Below are 19,385 nucleotides of genomic sequence, written 5' to 3'. Positions count from 1 at the left end.
CAGAGTTCAGCCTCGCAGACCGCAGCTATCGACGCAGTCAGGATATTTACCATTATGTACAGTCTCCTCTTCAAACAGACACCAGCACAACAGCACAGTGACCCTGACACACTTTTAAGTTGCGCGCGCGCGCACACACACACACACACACACACACACACACACACACACACACACACACACACACACTTGGGGACAATGCACTTCAGTGGGGTCTCCAATGGCCAAAGGCTGCAAAGCACTTATAGTTTTTTTCCTTTTAGAAGAAAAAAAAGCAACCAAGAAAAAAAAAAAAGAGCAGTGCACTTACAACGGGGTGACTTTTTTCGTTTTGTTTTTTTTCAAACATTTTCTTTCTGCGTGAGAAATCTGGGTGAAGACGGAGAGATTGAGCTTGACTTGAGGATTACTTTTTAACAACGATTTCTGCTCCTTAGCCCTCTGCTGGCGCCGGAGAGCTCTCGGGGGAACTCTCCGAAGGAAAACGTTTCTTTCACGATTGCAGGGAAAGAGTGCAAAAGGTGTCATAGCAGCACTGGCTGCGCTGCAGCTTTCTGCGAGAAATTTTTTTTTACAATAAAAATGGCAAGGTATTGATTGATATAAATAATGCCCTGTAATACGCCTGAGAGGTTTAGTTTGACTTCTGAACACTGTAGGACGAGGATGGGGGGTGGGGGAGATGATTGCCTATGTGCTATTTAAGTGCTAGATTTTTTCTCCTAGTGGATTCTATTTAAGCTTCTACTGGGGGCATTTGGACAGGAAGTTAGAAGACACCACACTCCTGCAGTCCAATATTTCCTTTAACATACTCTACGGGGCTTCTGCTAGGGAAGCGTCTCAGGAATTGACATATGTGCATATCGTATATACATTTATACAAATCTACTACTTATAAAATACTTTCTAAAGGCTTGCTTGAGCCTGTCTGGAACTGATTTCAACAGGTCTCACTAGCATTAGTCGGTGTGTGATTGTTGCGCAGTCACAGGCCACTTCACTGATGTGTTTAAGGCATCTACTTGGGAATTGCATTAGGCGACATCTAGAATAGCACGGCGTAAAGATTTGGAAAAACGCGCGCGATGCTATCGGCTGCGGCTCTCGGGGAGCCGAGACAGAACGGGATTCTACGCAAAAATGATTTCTTCAAATGATTGTCGCGCTCAAGTCAAGCTGTCTCTCCAGTGGAAGAAGAAGAAAAAAGAGCTCCTTCAAGGTCACACGCTAGCACCCCAGGTGGAAAGTTGAAAGTAAGAGTCACAGTAGACCAATCAGTGACTTTGCAGCCGCAGCAAGCCCAAGGGTGCATCATTTTAAGATAAGTATTTCTAGAAAAATACCACCCCTCCTCCCAAATCTCCCAAATTCATAATACACGGGAACTTGTCTCACCGTCATTCGGTAGGCCTACAAGCTAAAGAAAGAAAAAAAGGAGAAAAAAAAGACCTTGTCTCACACTGCATAGAAAGCAGTCCCCACTTTGGTCGATAAAAAAGGAAAAGAAAAAAACACCCACAACAACAACAACAACAACAACATCATCAACAACAACAACGACAAACAACGATATCAACAAAATAAATGCATTACAATATTATCTATCTCCAAACTAGCTTCTAATAATTGACGCATCTATAAGCACTACCTACATAGGCAAAACTTGGTATTGCATAATTTTCATAATTCTGAATTCCACCCTCCGCAATAGTAACTGGAAGATGAACAAAATGAGCATTGAGAAAAGAGAAAAAAAAAAAAAAGGAAAACAAAAGATGACAGGTTATTAGAAAAACCACCAAAATACTGAAAACAAACAAACAAACAAACAAAAAAATGCTGGTTGATTACAAACTTTAAAACGGCAACTATACACAGCCTTGATATGCAATGTAACTGTGACATAGAGTAGTACATGAAGTTAAAAATCAACAATTTCATTCAGAGTACAAAACAATTCTTATCATAAAAATGTTAATTTTTTTTTCTATAATGATAAATGCAGCAAAAAACAAGTGTAGTGATGTCTCTATATTCAAAGGCAAGGCACGTAATGTGGACTATATGTCATCGTGCAAATTAAGAGTACTGGAGAGATTTTTTTTTCCTCGTATATAAATATGTCTGGACTGGAGAGGCAATGGCCGTGAACACGCCACGCGCAATTCTTGATTTCGGGGATTTGCCACCACCTGGATTCGGAATTTCAGCTTTCAACCTCTTCCACTTTAGAGTTAACCTTGCACAAACTGTAGCTTTACCCATAAGCCCACGCTACATTTGCATGAATAATACAAATTTTCCCATGAATTAACACTTCTTATTTTCTTTTTTTCCGTAAACATAAGCTTTAGAAGCTGTTGGCCAAATGCGTATGCTCTTGATCTCATCGTGAACATTTATGCGCACTATGTGCATCTCGTTTTCGTTACTTACGATTTTTCTGAAATAAATAAAAAAAAAAATCTCCCCATAATGATGGGAAGGGCTCAAAATAAGTGCTGGTTTTGCTCAGCGCTGCACAGGTAGCTTTAATGCTCGCCTTCAACTGCCTTTCCTACTTAATGTTTTTACTTTTTAAATTTTTTTTTACTTTTTTCCACGCGAGGAGACGGATATCGTGACTGAAATCAAATTCAGATGTTTCTCAAACATTTTACCCATAAAACATTTCATATTTATCCCCCTTCCTTTAGAGTCTTAGGGCTGACAGACTGATAGCTTCCCTTCAAAAATTCAATTGCACTTGCCTCTGTCGCATTTTTTTTTTTTTTTTTATATTCCTTTTTTTAAAGGAGATGCTAATTCTTTCGTGAGGGGTCCAATCTCAAGCCTAGCATTTAGTGTTGTTTTGAAAACTGCATTTAGAGTTCTCAACCTTTACCCATAAAGCCCCTTTCAGACATGCACTCCTCTCCATTAATCTGACAGCATCTTAACATTTACGGGCAGCTTTCGACACGGCGCAGGTCTCAGTCGTACTGACGGACAGGCATGCACAAGTTTACCGTACAGAAGAGGGCGTTTTCACTGTTTTCACAGCAGATATTTTAACATATCAAAGCAGGAAAGGGTGCAACATGCAGATGTTCTGTGACGACCCACTGGTGTCACCACTTAACGCTCTAGGTAACCTCTTAACCATCACTTTTCAATTGGAAAGCTGTGAACTGGTGCGGTTTTTAGCCAAAACATGTCCCACAGGACAGGAACTGCTATCTGTCTGGATGCTGGATGACGCTCCAGATGATGGCAGTTTACCCCACCAGCACCCATCCTAACTTGTGCAGACTTTGTTGCCCTTTCAGCCAGGAGGGTTTGCTTTTGGCGTCCAGCGTTGCCACTGAAGAACATCCTGTGCCCATCTCAGAGATGCTGCTGGCTCAGACCAAGTAAAAAGGTCGGGGAAGTCCTGCTGTTGCGTTTGCTTGCTCACTGACCAGCTTGCCATGACTTACTGGGACACTTAATGAAAACTGAGCCATCATCCTGTCATGTGGAAATGTCTCCTGTGAACAGGGTCTGTGGCGGCGAAGAGAATTAAATATCGCCGGGCACATCTTGCGGCCACAAATGCAGCAAGCCTTTTGCACATACCGAGGCTGTCTGCGGCGCTGCCATGAGGAGCGTTCACGTAAGAGTTACCGGGGTCTTAATCGCTTTGACAAACCCGTGAAGCCATGTCTGAAAGGGGCCTAAGTGTTTACATTAATTCATGAAGTAAGTAGCAGTAAAGAATAAACAAAGTCAACACATTTTTCTGAACAAAGAGTCGTATCACAGTAAACTGAAATCAAATGGAAGAAGAAACACTCTGAATTCACAAGTTTTTGTTCCTATGGTGCACACAGTGAATCGTTTGATGCGGGAAAGCCTCTTCTCAAGAGGTCTCAGTTGGAGAGCTTAGAGTCTCTGAGCCATCCACCAGGCAGAGGTTGTCAAATATGCAGACCCCCTCACTTATGCGTGTGTGTGTGTGGGTGTGTTTGTAAATCTAGATTTTACATCTTCCTCCAACATGGAAAAATAATAGGAATCGCCGCTAAGAGACTAGAGTGTCATGCAATAAAACATTAAGGCATCTATACATCACAGTATCTGAATGGATTGCAAAGTTCTGCAACACACAACAACTGACTGGTGGGTGGTAGGTGTGTGTGTTTGTGTGTGTGTGGGCCGGGGTGAGGAGACAGCAGACCTGAAGCTTCTTGGTTTTTTTTTTTTTCTTCTTTCCTCTGAACGAACCCTCATCTTCACTTCAGGGCCAGTGTCCATCATCGGGAGGGACGGGAGTGGGGAGGGAACAAGGAGGGGCTGGGATGAGGGTTGGGGGGGGATAGTAGAGAGGGTTATGCAGCGCTTGCTGCTTTGCTGGTTTCATCCATGGCTGTGGACACCTGTAGTGCTAGCTCCGCACTACCAACGCCCCCACCCATCTATCCACCCTGGGGGTCATCCGGCCTCTGTGTGATCAGTTCCCTGTCTCGGCGGGGACCAGGGGCTCACCAATGATGTTTATGCTGTAGTTCTGGTGGACATTTGTTGGCAGAATCGGAGTCCCGTTCGACACTTGGAATGGAACTAAGCTCGCCCAGGTACCAGGACTGTGGAGACAGAGAGACAGAGAGAGAGACAAAGAGATTACTCCTGTGCCGTTTGCAGTCAAAATCAGATTCTTTCACCCAGTTATCCTGAACGCTGCTTCGCTAATGACCAGCTCTGCTGTCATTGAGGTTCGTGGTCTCGCTGTTGGTTTGTTCAAACGCAGATAAACCAAAAAAAAGCTCGTTAAACTAAGCTGAGGGGATCCCACTTGATTCCCAGTGAAGGACATCGTGTGAGAGGGCCGTGACGCAGCCGCTCTTCTGTGCATTAATGGCGGTGGAGAAAAGCGCGATGGGGGGGAGGAGGAGCGCGATTGGTAGCGGCGGTGAAGGAGGAGTGGTTGTGGGTAAAAAGTGTGGGGGTCCCTACACAAAGCTGTTCCATCCCTATTCATCTCACGCTAATGGCAAAACAACACAGTGATTGTTCCTGGGGAGCAACGGTGCTAACTGAAAACGCGAGCGGGAACAAACAGCATGTTGTTCCCGAGGGGTGCTGCGCAACGTAGATGTCAGATAATTAGCCCCCCCTTGCTCTTTTCTTCCCCGCAGGGCCCCACTGTGCACTCATCTAACCCCCTCCCACCTCTCGTATCACTCCCGCTAAGTATGAAAATACCTGTGTTACACTTTTCACCAATAACCGATGCACGCATACGAAGCATCAGCACGCTGTTGCAGCAGCTGAAACGTGATGGATGGAAAAAAGAGCAGGAAACAGATAAAAGTGAGGAACGCAGGAGTGAAGGGAAAATGCAGAAAAAAGGAAAGAAAAGGAAAGCAGGCTTAGATGGGAAAAGGGGACAAGGAGGTTTTGTTTTTTGGGGGTTTTCTTCACATGAAACAAAACACAAGACAAGCCTCGAGTCTGATGATGCTCCTGTGCAGAGACTCGACTCTTTGTGAAACTTCAGTATTAGAACAACACTGTCTGGGCTCATAAAAGCAACTCATCAACCAGTCTGCATTTTTTACAAATCACTAGTCACCGCTCTTTTACTTAAAACAATGGAAGTGCAAATTCAATTCACCTCACGGCCCGAGAGGCCCGACTCGCTAATAAAGAGTGAAAGACAGAAAACACAAGAGCCGAGGAGACGCATTCAAAACAAAAGCAAACATCACTCAAGTTTTAGGTTGCGTTTCAGTGCGCAAAGTGTTAAAAAAAGACTTCAAGGCTAATCCTCTCTAGCAGTTTTTTTTACCGTCCAGCCCGTCCTCGTTCTATCCTCTTCCCTCCCTCCTTCTCTCTTTCACTCTGCCAAAAATCATCGGACAGGAAACGGGGGATTAAGTTTTTCCTACCTTTCTGAACAAAGAGCGCACAGAGCGGCCAAGGACTGCAGCGCTCTCCTTTTCTTTCTTCCTTCCTTCCCTTCTTTTATCTCGCAATGTTTCGCTTTTCTTATGAAACGCCTCTCAGGTAATGACTTACATTGTTTAGTAGGTGTGTGCGGGGGGTCAAACAGCTACAAAAATGCACTTTTTTTTTGCACAGATCAGTTTTAAACTGGCTGCCTGTCCGCACCTGCATCCTATAAGTAGGTTTTTTGTTTTACAGTACAGAATAACTCTCTGCATCAGTGTCTGTGCATGCATTAGGGTGGGTGTGTGTGTGTGTGTGGGGATCAGTTGCCTCATTAGTATGACTGAACTTGTGCAGGAACTAAGGGCCCCATTCACAGGAAGTTAGATGTTCAGGCATTTTGTCCCCTGTAGCTTTTAAATAATTAAAAAGACATAACATAAAGACAAACATTTTATTTGAAGCTATTTGTTGTTGTTGCAATCTTAACCTGCATCAGTGCAGCTCCTCTAGATTTTGTCTCCACACGAGCAGCTCTGAGCATGGCTAAAAGACCTGACCTCCATCGCCGCGTTTCCTTAGGTAACCTTCAAGATGGCCTCCCCCTGCCCTGTCCGGCTCCCAAACCTCACTAATTCTACTCCCCGCGAGCACAGCCTGGCCATACAGCGTGCTTCGTTTAAGGATTAGCTCCCTAAATTAGATTATCTAATGGCATCTTAATGGATTGCTGACCCATTTCCTGCACAATAGCAACATGCGAGTCTGGCAGCTTTTTAATTTGAGGGCTAGTACTGAAGAGGCCTAGCGAAGCGCCCCATTTAAAGGGGCGAGCAAGATAAAGGAGAAATCAAACTGATCTCATCTGTATGTTGAACGATTGGGCGTAAATAATCCATCAAAGAGGGGAAAAAAAGTGTAATAGAATTACCGTCCCCATCCTCGCAATAACTAAACTGAATCCAGTCGGGATCTATTCTATCTTTTCTTATTACTGTACGAGTCACATGGCGAAAGGAGGAGGAGTGAGCTGGAGTGCGAGTGGAAAAAGAGACCTCAGGCTTGCAGCGGGGGACATTTTTCTCTGCTATCTCTACTGGCCCATTAGGAGGCCTTTCGAAGGGGGTTCTGCTGTGTGCGTTTGTGTTTGTAAAAACATTTGTAACTTCAGCGAGCGCAAAATGACCTGTACACCCACACACACACACACACTCACACACACACCCACACACACTGTACATATCCAGGGAAAAGGGGAAAGGGGAGACGTAACAGGAAAAGGCTTAGCTCAGCTTGCTCGCTCTAGCATGGTGAAATGGTTCAGGTTTTCCCCCAGAGAGGGAGAGATACAGTATGGAAGCGAGGGAGGAGGGGTGTGTGTGTGTGTGTGTGTGTGTGTGTGTGTGTGGAAGGTGGGGGGTCTGTAACTTTAAGTTACAGAGAGTAAAGCATTACTTGAGCACAAAGTTAAACAAAGCTAAGCTTGTTTAAATACAGCGAGCAACTTAACCGCACATGGCTAACAATCTGACCTGAAATGACTTCCTTTTTTAAATTTTCCACATGCTTTGTCAAATTAGTTACATCAAAGCATTATTTTGTTGTTTTTATTAAGAATGAATCCAAGAGGAAGAAAGGCTTTATTTCAAAAGCTGAATCACACTGCAAGAGTTGTCGTTATGCAGCGAAATATAATATTGGTATTTGTATTTATCGCTTTCCAACAGATATGAAAAGAAAATATGACCTTCTCCTCTCGTGGTTTGTGTTCGTCTGCATTTACAAAAGTCGGTTCTGGGGAAAACAGAATGAAGGGACTCCGCTGCTAATCGAATTCTCAAGTGCAAAACAAGAAGAAGTTACTGGGAAATGTATAAAACTATTAAGGCATGGAAAAGGAGATGAAGCAACAGAAAGGGGGCGGGGGAAAGAAAACATGAGGGAGACACAAGGAAACGTGTGTTTTATCAAAGGCATGACCTCATCTCGAAAAAGGTCAACATCTGCAGCAATAACAGCCACGGCTACTGGCCCCGTAATTGCGTTTATATGTGAACGTAAAGAGGAGACAATCAAGGAAATCATACATTATACTGAGTTACTCATTTCAATGCTTATATGTTGTGTGTTTGTGCATGTGCTGAAAGAGAGACAGAGAGAGACGGCATGAAAGAATGAAAAGGTTACCTTTGCCAAGTAATCCCCAAAGTGTCGTCAGTGGCACTGGGGCCATAATGCCTGCCGTTTTGAGTCACGCTCCAGTCACACTTCCTCAGCTGTCAATTGAAACCTAGCAGTCAGATCACTGGGCCAAGACAACTTCCACTTCAGATTACACTACAACTCAACACTGTATACACACATGCATGCAAAAGAGCCTAGGACAGGAGCACGGGAAATAAAAAATAGATTTTTAAAAAAAAAAAGGCTCCAAAATGAATCCTAAGAATGAAAACTGAGTCAGTGTTTTTAATACTTATTGAGATAAAATAACAGCTACAGGTGAAACAGACAGAAAATAAAAAGCATGCATTACAGTTAGTGGAAACAGCTAACCTGGAAGCAAAACAAAAAACAAAACGAAGTTAGTTAGTTAGAAAATGTGAGTGGCATCATACAGGAAGTTCATCTGTGAGCAGTCTCTACTGTTTTATCTTGTTTATTTATTTATTTCATTTTACCTGGTAAACCAATGAAGCCATGCAATCCACTGGATGCATGCACCCTGTCCATAATGATTGCTTCACTCTAAGTGCACTTTCAGATTCAGGACGCATGCCCTCAAGCATGCAGACTTTTTTCATTAGCTAACTGTTTTTATTGATTAAGGGTCGCAATTACAATGAAGTTACAGCACTCGCCCACACACACACACACACACACACAAATACACGCACGCGCCAACGCGCACACTAACCCCTTCTCCCCTGTTTTAAGACATGCCAACCTGACATACAGATTACAAATTACTGCAACAAAAAAAAGCCACGCACAAACTGTGTCTCCTTTGCATGCATTATGCGAGCGCACGTGTTGGCAATCCAGCTGAGAGCTATCTCTGCCAATACCAACCTAACCTTGCCCTGTGGTCAACACATTCATTTAGTAATGCATCGGGATAAAACTGCACTGTTAGCACTCCTCGTGCAGTGGCAGACGTTTTGCAGAGGCTCTTAAGAGGGATTTAATCAGATATACGCATACGCTGAATATTCAGAGCCATTTGCAACGGTCAAGAAATGTGTTCTTTTTTCTCCGAGCACCTGGATGAACACATCGGGAGGGAGGGGTGGTGTGGGGGCTGATGGTTTCCTACTTAAGCCATACTTAAATTGAGGGATGTTTGCGTTGTGTTTCTTCATCTTTCCTGGAACAAATGTGAAGTAATGGCAAGAAACAACCAGCAAAGGGAATTCATTTTAAGCAACAGTGACGCAATAACAGTCATTTGGTTTCAATTTAATGTATCGGTTTCACTTGATGAATTGCTTTGAGCGGCTGATTAATAAAACTGAATAGGAAACAACGCAAACTTGTTTCATTCAGTGTGTTTTCTCAGTATTTATCAAATGCTGGGAGACCAAACCCCCACGCTGTTCCCGCACTCTCCAGCCTGACAAAAGCTTGGAGAGAATGCGCGGGTTGGGCCAGACGCTCGGTGCCACCGCTCCTCGAGGGGCTCGCCATCTGTCCGCTGGCACCGACACATCAGAGTCGCACGGGCAGCGGGGAAAAAAGGGGAAGGAGCCGGGGAACGTTAGCAAACAGATGCGGGCAGATTGTGGATTAGAATCCTTCCTTAGATAATACCAAATGACATCTGATCACGGATCTTTCCCTGCGGAATGCTAGATGGTGGCATTCCCTCGAGGGGTTAACCAAGGCGAGAGATGAATGGAGGGTTTTCACACATTCATTGCCTGGGAATCGTAGAGCAGGTGTGAGAGCGTGTGGTGGTGGTGGTTTGTTTTGTGTTTTCATTTTGAAGCCTAGTATTAGTGTGTCTCTATTTCGGTGTTGCGACATTTTAAAATAGGCATGAGGTGAGAAGTAGATTTTTTTTTTTAAATTTATTAGCAAGTTATCACAGGAGACATGCTTTTTTATAGCAATGAGATATAAATTTAACAATAATTCGTAATTCGGTGATGATCAGGAAACTTGGGTATTCCAAAAACTGTCGTTCCATCAGAGCCCTCTGCTTTTGGTTTATTTTATTTAATATCTCTGGCAGCGGCAAGGAAATGCGAAACAGATTCAATGGAAGTCACGGCCTCTATCAATCACACATACAGACAGAGACTGAACCTCCACGGTCCAGACACAAGGCTGACCGCATTTAAAAACCTTGACTGTCTCTTTCCCGTTCCTTCTCGTCCTCGTTCCTACCGAGCCTAGCCAGAAACGGCTTCAACCAAACAACTGACATCGTCAGTAAAGTCTTATGGACCCCCCACACAATACGCATCATTGCCAGATGAGGACAATGACTGAGCATTCGGTGAAAGTGTTTAGTCCTGAGGGACTTGGCTCGGTGTCTCTCTCCGCTCCACGGGGCCAGATCCTAGGCCGCTAAATCATACCACAGAAAACAAAAACAACTGCGACAAGCAGAAGCATGATGAATCAATGCGAGGACTATTTAGACTTCCTTAAGCCGACACAAACATTTATTCTTGGCGATATAGCATGTAACCTTTCAGAAAGGTATCATTGTTATGCTTACAAGGCTCTCATTCTTCTACATTTCTAAGCTACTGTCTTTTTGATAAAATGCTTCCCAAACCAAATCTAAGGGAATATGTAAGGCCCAAAATAATTCATCTTTTGACTTGTCAGTGCAATAAAATCACAGAATTATGCCAACAAAACATAACTGTCATTAACTAATAAAACTAGTAATTAAATCTTTGACTATATTTCTTTATTTTAAGTGCCAACAGTCCTTACTGAGGGGATCTTTATATATCTGGCTGATTTCAAAATCTGAAACAGAAAGGCTTTGTAGCCTCGGGGAGCCACGGTTTGGACAAAATTCAGCAGTTCATGCAGCTACTCTCAGACTGCCGCTGTCTTGTGTAGTCACTTTGTGCCCCACTGAAAGAAGTAGCAGGGCTACTAGAAATGTGGAAGACAAACTGTGCGACATCAGCCAAGTGAATCCTCCCTCTCCTCCTCCCTCTCCTCCCGAGTGGGATAAAAGCATCCCACGACTGCTGACAAATATTCCCCCCTGTGTTTTTTTTTGGGTTTTTTTGCCCTGATTTTAGGAAATTCAAGTGAAAAAGGCAGAGAGAAAAGGAAAGACAGAAAGAGAAGTGAGGAAACAGAGGCCAGCTTTGTCTCTTTTTTTTTTTCAAACTAAACATAAAAAAAGTGAGCTGAGGAGAAACCCAGCGATCATTATGTAGCTGTGTGCAGATGCATTCAATTAGTTGTGGTTGGAAAAGCCTTGGCTCAGAACAGCGCTTTCAATAAGACTGGGTAGGGGAGAGCACTCTCCCTCTCTCGTCCGACAACACCGCAACAGTTCTAACCTCGCACATACGCACACCCCCACACACAGAGAGACACACACATCTATCCCAGGACATCCTGTAGCCAGTCCTGAGGCAACCACCCGACGCCAACGCTACATATTTAGCACGTGTACGGTAAATGAGGTAAATGAGTGTGCTGACTACGTGTGGTATGCGTGTGAGAGCTTCTAAAGTACGTGTAGAGGAAACAAAAACACATTTCACTCTCAAAAGCATCCATGTGTACCATCCAGCTTCTAATGGCAATGACCCTTCACCTTTCTTAAGGTCTCTTTTTCCTCAAGTGTGGAATTTAAATTCAAGCACACTCACTCAAAATGATAGTTTAAAATGGGCATAATTTAAGCTGTTAATTTAAGCTTCTCAATTCCAAAGTGAAAATATTATGCTTGCATATCAAAGGTTCAATTGTGGTTTGAACAAACAAACAAACAAACAAATAAAAGAAAGCATTGCTAATTTTTTATGCCAGCATCCACGGCTATGGTTGACCTCAACTTATCTGTTGTTTAATCTGAACTTCTGAAGTGCTCTAATCTAAAGGGATCATTTACTGCTCCCTAGAAGTCAGTAGCAGTGTGTTTCTGGATTTTGTAGAGAGCAGGGATTTGATAAAATGGGTGGAGACGTGGGAAGGGGTGAAAGGATAAGATGAACAGGTGAGCTGAGTGCTGAAGGGGGTGAAACCTCACCTGTTGCTGGTGCAGGAAGGTGGGATCTCTAGGGTTTAGGCTCACAAAACGATTAGCTGTTGGCGTGCCAGGCGATGAGTAGCCTGGGTAGCATAGCATCACAAAAAAACAAAACAAAAACAGGAATAAGTGTCTGGATTCAAATTTGGATGTCGGGAATTTACATGGAATTGACTGCTGTAACCATAGTAACATTGTTAAATTCCACTGATACTCTAAACTATAAACATATAGTGAAAACTGCCTGCAGGGGTTCCGCAAGATTCAATGCTGGGACCACTCTGATTCTTTTTATCGTTTGCTTCTAATGTCAGACACAGCCTAAAATCTTTTTGTCCCCCACTAGTGGTTTATGGTCTCACCTGGCTGCACTGACAAGCATACTCCCGGCCATACAGTTGGCATGGTTACCAGAATACTGATACTGAGTGATTGAAACAGACAAACTGCTAACTAGCTTTGTGTCACTCTCATGTTCACTTACTCTTCAAGGGTTATTTTATTCTAAGAGAAATAATTAGATCAGTGCTGCCCTTAGAAATGACTTTCCACCTTAAGTGCGATGCAAATTGAAAAGATGCAAATTTAGAGCACAGACTATACACTACATTAAAAAGCACAATCCAGTGTGTTTCTAGCGTGAGCTACTACACTGTGAGGAAGTGCTGTATTTGCTGTACTGTAGGTACTGTGTGTCAGTAGTGGGCAGCAGGTACTGGAGCTCACCTTCTGTTGATGTGGTGATGGGCTTGGTGTCTGGCATGGAAAGCGAGACAGGTCGCACAGCGCCGTGGTGTGGGGAGGGAGCCAAAACTGGGGTGAAGTGGCCTGGGACCTTTCCAACAACCTGACCACTGCTGTTAGGCTGCAGGTGGGGTACAGATGATATAAAAAAAAAAAACACAACAACAACACAATTATGCACTTTATTTTTTTTAAGACCTGAAATAAGTGTCACAGCAAACACGAGCTGCATGTTCTTGTAAAAACACCACCTAAAATCTTTCACTTCTCTTTTATTTGAAACATAATTCAGTAGGAGTAATAGAAACCAGGATCATACTGAAATAATGCATCTGAATTAACACAAAAAGCAAAGAAAATCTGTTTTCCCCCCTAAACATCCACATGTAAGAACCGCATTTGCTTTGCCCGCCACCAAAAACGTGTCACCTTATAAAACGACAGACTGTGTCCAGTGACTTGAGTTTACAAGCGCTTGCTCCCTTGTTAATCTGCAGAGGGGTAGATCTCAATAAACCAAGACAAGCATGCAACAAACTGAACACTAAAGAGGCTGAACATCCTATCACGGCGTCATTTCCCTCCTTTTCGGGGGAGGGGGGGACAGGACATAACCGCCTCTGTTTGCCCTGAGAAACTTACACTTAACAACAAAAGATTGCTGGACCACTGACTCTCACACTTAATGCTCCGCCTGAAGAAAGGATTTTAGTACTTTCAGCCGCTGTCCTGTCACAGTTATTACCAAAACTCTGGGGGGCATGAGCAACAATAGATCTTCAGTCAATGACAATGTAATTCCTACATGATTCTAAACAATGATTTTAATGGCGCTCATAAATGGAATTTAGGGGGACCCGGGCATGAAAAGACGGAGAGAGAGCTGTGGAGTGACCTGTTACAATGGCGTGAATGTGCCAGTATAGAAAGAAAAGCAGTGGGACTATATATATGGAGAAGGAAATAAAGGAAGCTAGTGGGAGCTACTCTTTCAGACGGCTGGAGACTGTCTGGGGCGTTCATTTCGGGGCCGCCCCAAGTTCAAAACTCAAACAGGCCTTTTTGGAAAAGAATTGTGTCCGCAGGGTTCCCTTCCATGTGAATAGAATGTTTAATTAGAGTGTAATATAATCTGCGTTAAAGCAAGCATAAAAACATTCTGGCACTCGTCCATGGGATTATAAGCGCTGTGTTATTTGCTGTGCCCCCCCAACCTTCGCTACCCCCCTCACCTCAGTCTTCTTGCGCTCTCTCTTCCCTACCGGAGCCCACCTCGCTAGCCAAGTCACCCCCCCCCAACTTTCCAGCACCCCAGCAGAGGGCCAGTTAATTCTGCACAAGAGCCGGGCCCCGGCAACGGCAAATATTTACAACCTTTATCATTCCCCGCGGTTTTTCTCTGGAGTAACCCTCTCTCCTCCCCACCTCCCCACACTTCCAGCCCGCTCCCTGCTCTGGAGATGGAGCCGTCTACGAGGCCTTTGTTTACAGTTAGAACAGCGGGGATATAAAACTCACATAAATATCACACGGCTCTCTCATCTATAGAGACGCCTGCTAGCTCTCTCCAACACACTGGCCGCAGTGTGTACCCTGAATGTAGAAAAGCCCAGAGCTATTTGATTTACTGCCACGTCTCCGTGCAGTATTGTTTGTCATGTGTGACTGCAATTGCAATAGTTTGTCCAGTATTTTTTATTTTTTTAATAGAGTCACGCGGTTGATTTAAAAACAAAAAACAAAAAACAAATATAAGGCTGGGAATGTGCTATAACCTTTGGCGTGAGCTCTATATCAAGCAGAATATATATATGCTTTTTCTGTCACATGAAGTGGCAACAAAAAAAAATCAGTACTTTCTCCTCTGATATCATGTGATTTACACTAAATTCATTAATTTAAAGTGTAGTTTTGCCTTTTTTCCAATATTCTATCCCCTCAAAAAGTGGGAGGGAGGCAGGAGTCCATCAAATTTAGTCATCCTAAGTGTATAAAAAGTGCAGTTTGAGGTTTGTAATATAAAGATATTTAGAGCAGGAAAAAATAATCTTCCCTGATGCAAAAAGCACTAATGAGGCAGTAATGCTGAAATACAGACAAACAAATGCTGTAATTCATACATTCGTTCTCATCTTTAATCTGTCGGATGGAAACGGAGCCCAATAATATAACAAAGAACGACTAGAGGCCGTGAAAGTTGTGCCAAACAACCCTACGACTTCTGGCTGAAGATCTGGCTTACAGCCTTTTGAAAACACGGGGGGAAAACGAAAAGACAAAAAAAGTCTGACCTGGCTGCTCTGCGGGCTGGACGGGTCATATGACGGCACGTAGCTCTTGAGGGAATCAGCAGGGTTGAGATGAGGCGGGTAGCGGATGGTGGGGTGCGAGAAGTAGGACGACGCCGTCGGGGGCAAGATAGCCGAGGCCGAGAACTGCAGCGGCGAGTGTGGAGGGGGGCTCCTCGCCGATATAACTGCAAGACACGCAGACAAAGGAGCGGAGAGAGTATGAGCCTTTGACTGTGTTTAGGCAGGGAATGAAGTCAAACGTTAAAGAAGAGAGTCAGCATTTGGAACTCACCACTGTGTCCTACACTTGTTAGGCCTGGGTGATGAGGCTGAGGGAAAGTGCTGAGTCGTGGTGAGGAGTCCTGCGGAGAGGTCGGGCTGAACAGCGGCTTCTCTGGCTTCTTCATCGTAGGAGAGGACATGTCTGCTGGTAGGGAAGGGCACACGAACACGTGAATGAATCTGCACTCAGAAAACGTTAGCGAGCCTTTTTGATTATTGCTCAAAAGTTCGAAAGTTGAGCTTCTTTCAGGTTACAGTCATGGGACTCAAGTAAAAAAAAGTTTCTCCCAACTTCCCTGACATGAAATGACTTCCCTAATGGAAAAAAAATGAACTTTTAAATATTTTCTTTTGCAGATTTTTAAATTTTTTTTGTTGAAAATTAATCAAAGATTTCCCCGTAGCTTGTACTAATTCTTCCATTTCTCATGAATGAAAGGAGCTGAGTGCCAAAAATGAATTACAGTTGAAATTAAGCAGAATTTGATCTGCTTGGGATTAGTGCGATCAGGGGACCGTTTCTTTCCCCCCCCCTTCCCTTTCGCCAGCAAATGTAACTCACAGATGAAAAATGGACTCTGCAAATTGCAGACATCCCCAAGGGTCAAAATCACATATAATCTCTGGAATCATTATAAACCACCGGACATCCGCTAGAAATAAAAAAATGTGTCTTCTGTCATGTATGAGAAGACAATTAAATCCAGTGAAGTGACACGCAGTCGGAAAGCAGCTGGTCGCTCAAATAGGATTTAAGGAATCTCAAGACCCTCACGTAATCTTAAATAGAATATTACAGTGTTACATCTGCTTTGTTTGGCCTCACACACTGTTTGACAAGCCACCGTAATTCCCCATGAATAATCCTGGAGGCTCAGCACAAGACACGGAATTTGTTTAGGCAATTCGTGTAGTTCTATGAAGTCAAAGTAGGTGCACAAACTCAACTTACGAGTCGCTCATTATTGCTGCTCTACACTTTCGTGAGCAATGTTCTGCTGTCACGGCTGCGCAGTTTTCAATTTTCCATGGTAAGACGCAGTGTCTGAAGGGAACGTGATAACAAATAGATCCGAAAGGCAGTGGCTTATGTCTGCTTGTGCTTCTTCTATAAACATTCATCAAGTGCTTTTCTGGTCTGTCACAGATTCTTGCGGTGTATAACTTTCACATCATTCATCTCTTCCCCCCCATCCTCCAAAAAAAAAAGAAAGAAAGAAGCTGTGTAAACCCCATTTGTTCAGACGTTTCTGTAGCGTTAACCGTCCTTCCCTCCCTTTTCCTAACAACAGGGAAGGATCCACCCAAGTGACGGGAAAAATCGCTCATCACCAGAGGAGAGAGCGACAAAGGTGGCTGGAATTCAGGGGGATTTCCCAGTCTGAGGTTGCAAGAGGATACAGGCTTAAGTGCTTTCATTTTGTGTCAGAGGAAGAAATACCTTGGAGAAGATTTATATCGCTACCTAATGTTTCCAGTAAAAAAAAGAAAAAAAAAAGGGAAATATTTTCTCTAGAAGAAGTATTCAGCGTCTCCTCTCTTCTGCTAATTAACTGCTTCAGAGACTGTCCCAAGAAATTAAACTGGACAATTAATTAACAGACGTTAAACACTTTAAATAGTTTAAATAAAAAGGTCCAAAGTGTCCTTGCAGTTAGAGCGGATTGGCCGTCCTTTGGAAACAATATATTTTGTATTAAAGGGGGTAAATATGACACCGTAATGCAAAAAAAGGAGACAAATGCGAAAATGTACAGTACTTTAACCAGAGCACAACACAAGAAAGAAACTATTTCTTCCACTACATGGTGAGGTTTTGTCAAACGGCAACCATGTGGACAAAATAATTGCTTGGCACTTAGTATGACTCATATGGGTTTAATATCACCCCACTTCTCATTTATTCTCTCTTGACAGAGTAATGGCTGTCTTTGGAGAGTTTCCTACCCACTGCTTTCCCTTTCTCCTCACCCCAAGTGTCTAAGTTTACACAGAGCCATACTCTCAGGCCTTGTGCACAGGGACACGCTGAAATTTCATGCAGCCACATTGGGCTGTGGCTGAATCCCACCAGTGCTGCGCCTCCTGTGTATCATGTGGTGTTTTTCCCCACTCAGCCTTCCTACTTATTATATTAAAATAGTTGAGCAAACCAAAAGAGAAGTGTTCAAAGTTCAGACCGAAGCTAGAAGCCGCAACAGGGGGGAAGAGATGTGCTTTACTTTCAATGATACCGTTCATCACGTTCAAACACTTGGTTAAATCCAGATGAAGTGTGGGCATCGGAGTGTTGAAGGAAGTCAGCAGAGAGTGAGAATGATCTGGAAACGTGGGAAAGCGAGGCCTTAATTAAAAGGGCGACGGGCTCTGCTCTGCACCGGGAGACGGCGAAATAAGACGTGCAAGCGGCCCTGTGAAGATCTCACTCTCTCTCGGACGGAAACACACATCTTTATCTACTTCCTTATAATGTGAGCCCCATGCATTCGCTTATTACGAGTTCTTTCCCTTCTGTGCATTGAACTCGATCATCAAAAGTCCACCGATTGGCTTTTTGTCCATAACTCACTGCAGATCTAAATCGGATGAGGTTTATGAAAAAGAAAGCGCCGCGTAAACACAAACTTAGAAGGAAATTCCAGGGGGCTGTTGCATACAGATAATAATTCACTTCAAAGCAGTTGAGCCAACACTCTACGCTACTTCCTTTATACAAGCGACAGGTGCGAGAGAACAAAGATTTGTATTCAACCAGCAACTCCAAACAAATGTACGTATTTATAATGACTGTTGATGCCCAAGGCTATATCTGCCATGGTATGTATTTTCAGAGCGGTGAGCAGCATTGATGCACAGTAGGTTATGACAAGGCTGAGAGTTTAAGAGAGTTCAGCTGCTGTTGCAAAACAATGCTAGGTGTTCACTTTGATCAGATCTATTTGCATACAAGGACACAAGATCTTCTCATCCCTCTGCAAATTATCTCCACATGCTCTTGTGCAACCGTGAGCCGAGCACGCTGTATGTTTGTGCAACCATGTAAATTAGAAGGAGAACGATACTGGGAAAGACTCACCTCCGTCTCTGTCGCGCCAGTTTGCCTGACTGTTTGGCGGGCTGGGTGACGAGTAGAAGTCGGGTCCCGTCGGGCTGGTGTCCATGTTCTCCTCCATGTTGACGGTTTTGGGCCTTTTGCTGCACACATGGAGAAGTTTACGGTTTGATGCAGACAGTAGTTTGGGGGACCGCAACTTTCGAGAACGCAAGATGGTGTCAATACTGATTTAGGGGCAGTTGGAGAAGATGTTTGACAAAGATTAACTGGCATTATGTACAAGCTTAGTTAAAAGGAAGAGTCCAATATTTTGGGAAACACCCTTGTTTGCTCTGTTGCCAATAGTTAGATGGGAAGACTGATGTCACTCTCCTGTTAGTGTGCTAACTCTAAAGCTAAGGGCTGGAGATGTTTAGCTTAGCTTAGCATAAAGATGGAAAGCAGAGGGATGCAGCTTTATACTGACTAAACAAATGTAGTATAATGCGGTAGGCACATTTGTCATCATCTTTGTTTCATTTGTGGTTCATTTTGGCAAAAATATATACAAAACAGTATCTCGGAAGAAGTCAGTGCACTTCCCTTAAATTTAATAAGATATTTTTGTGTTTAAAATGATCAGATAAGAAAGCAAAGTCACTCTGACGCTGCAGCAGCACTTTTATCTCCAAATAGCTCTTATCCTGAAACTATCTGTTGCCGTAACTTCCACTGACCTGCCAGGAGGGGAGGACAGGGGGCGATGCAGCCCCACGCTGGAGTTCAGGTCATGATAGTAAGGTTGGCTGGGCATGTCCGCCATGGAGAAGTTTACTGTTGCACCGTGGGTAATGGGCACTGCAAAGGACACAGAGAAAAGGAAATCAAT

At 43.6% G+C, this 19,385-nt stretch overlaps 1 protein-coding gene across 5 annotated transcripts in view; it reads right to left on the bottom strand.

Annotated features, from left to right (window-relative positions):
• Positions 1–2,758: 2,758 nt before the first annotated feature.
• The window catches only part of LOC146636687 (nuclear factor 1 B-type-like), a 59,325-nt gene continuing 42,698 nt past the window's right edge, over positions 2,759–19,385 (bottom strand). For 2 of the 5 annotated variants that reach the window (XM_085349655.1, XM_085349652.1), the window contains exons 5-12: positions 19,234–19,354; positions 18,539–18,657; positions 15,473–15,607; positions 15,181–15,365; positions 12,872–13,010; positions 12,146–12,228; positions 8,101–8,189; positions 2,759–4,607 (exon numbers count right to left, since the gene is read on the bottom strand). In XM_085349655.1, coding sequence (XP_085205781.1) covers positions 4,475–4,607; positions 8,101–8,189; positions 12,146–12,228; positions 12,872–13,010; positions 15,181–15,365; positions 15,473–15,607; positions 18,539–18,657; positions 19,234–19,354 — 1,004 coding nt within the window. In that variant the 3' untranslated portion in view covers positions 2,759–4,474. The remainder of the gene's footprint in view (positions 4,608–8,100; positions 8,190–12,145; positions 12,229–12,871; positions 13,011–15,180; positions 15,366–15,472; positions 15,608–18,538; positions 18,658–19,233; positions 19,355–19,385) is intronic. The other 3 variants (XM_085349654.1, XM_085349656.1, XM_085349657.1) reach the window with 3 other exon arrangements.

Source organism: Diplotaxodon limnothrissa, linkage group LG3 (assembly GCF_057381915.1).
Source record: "Diplotaxodon limnothrissa isolate DT_005_m linkage group LG3, D_limnothrissa_male_GT1.1, whole genome shotgun sequence".
In the NCBI taxonomy this organism is placed as follows: domain Eukaryota; kingdom Metazoa; phylum Chordata; class Actinopteri; order Cichliformes; family Cichlidae; genus Diplotaxodon; species Diplotaxodon limnothrissa.
The sequence above is the reverse complement of the archived record's forward strand: the minus strand, read 5'-3'. Positions and strand labels throughout refer to the sequence as shown.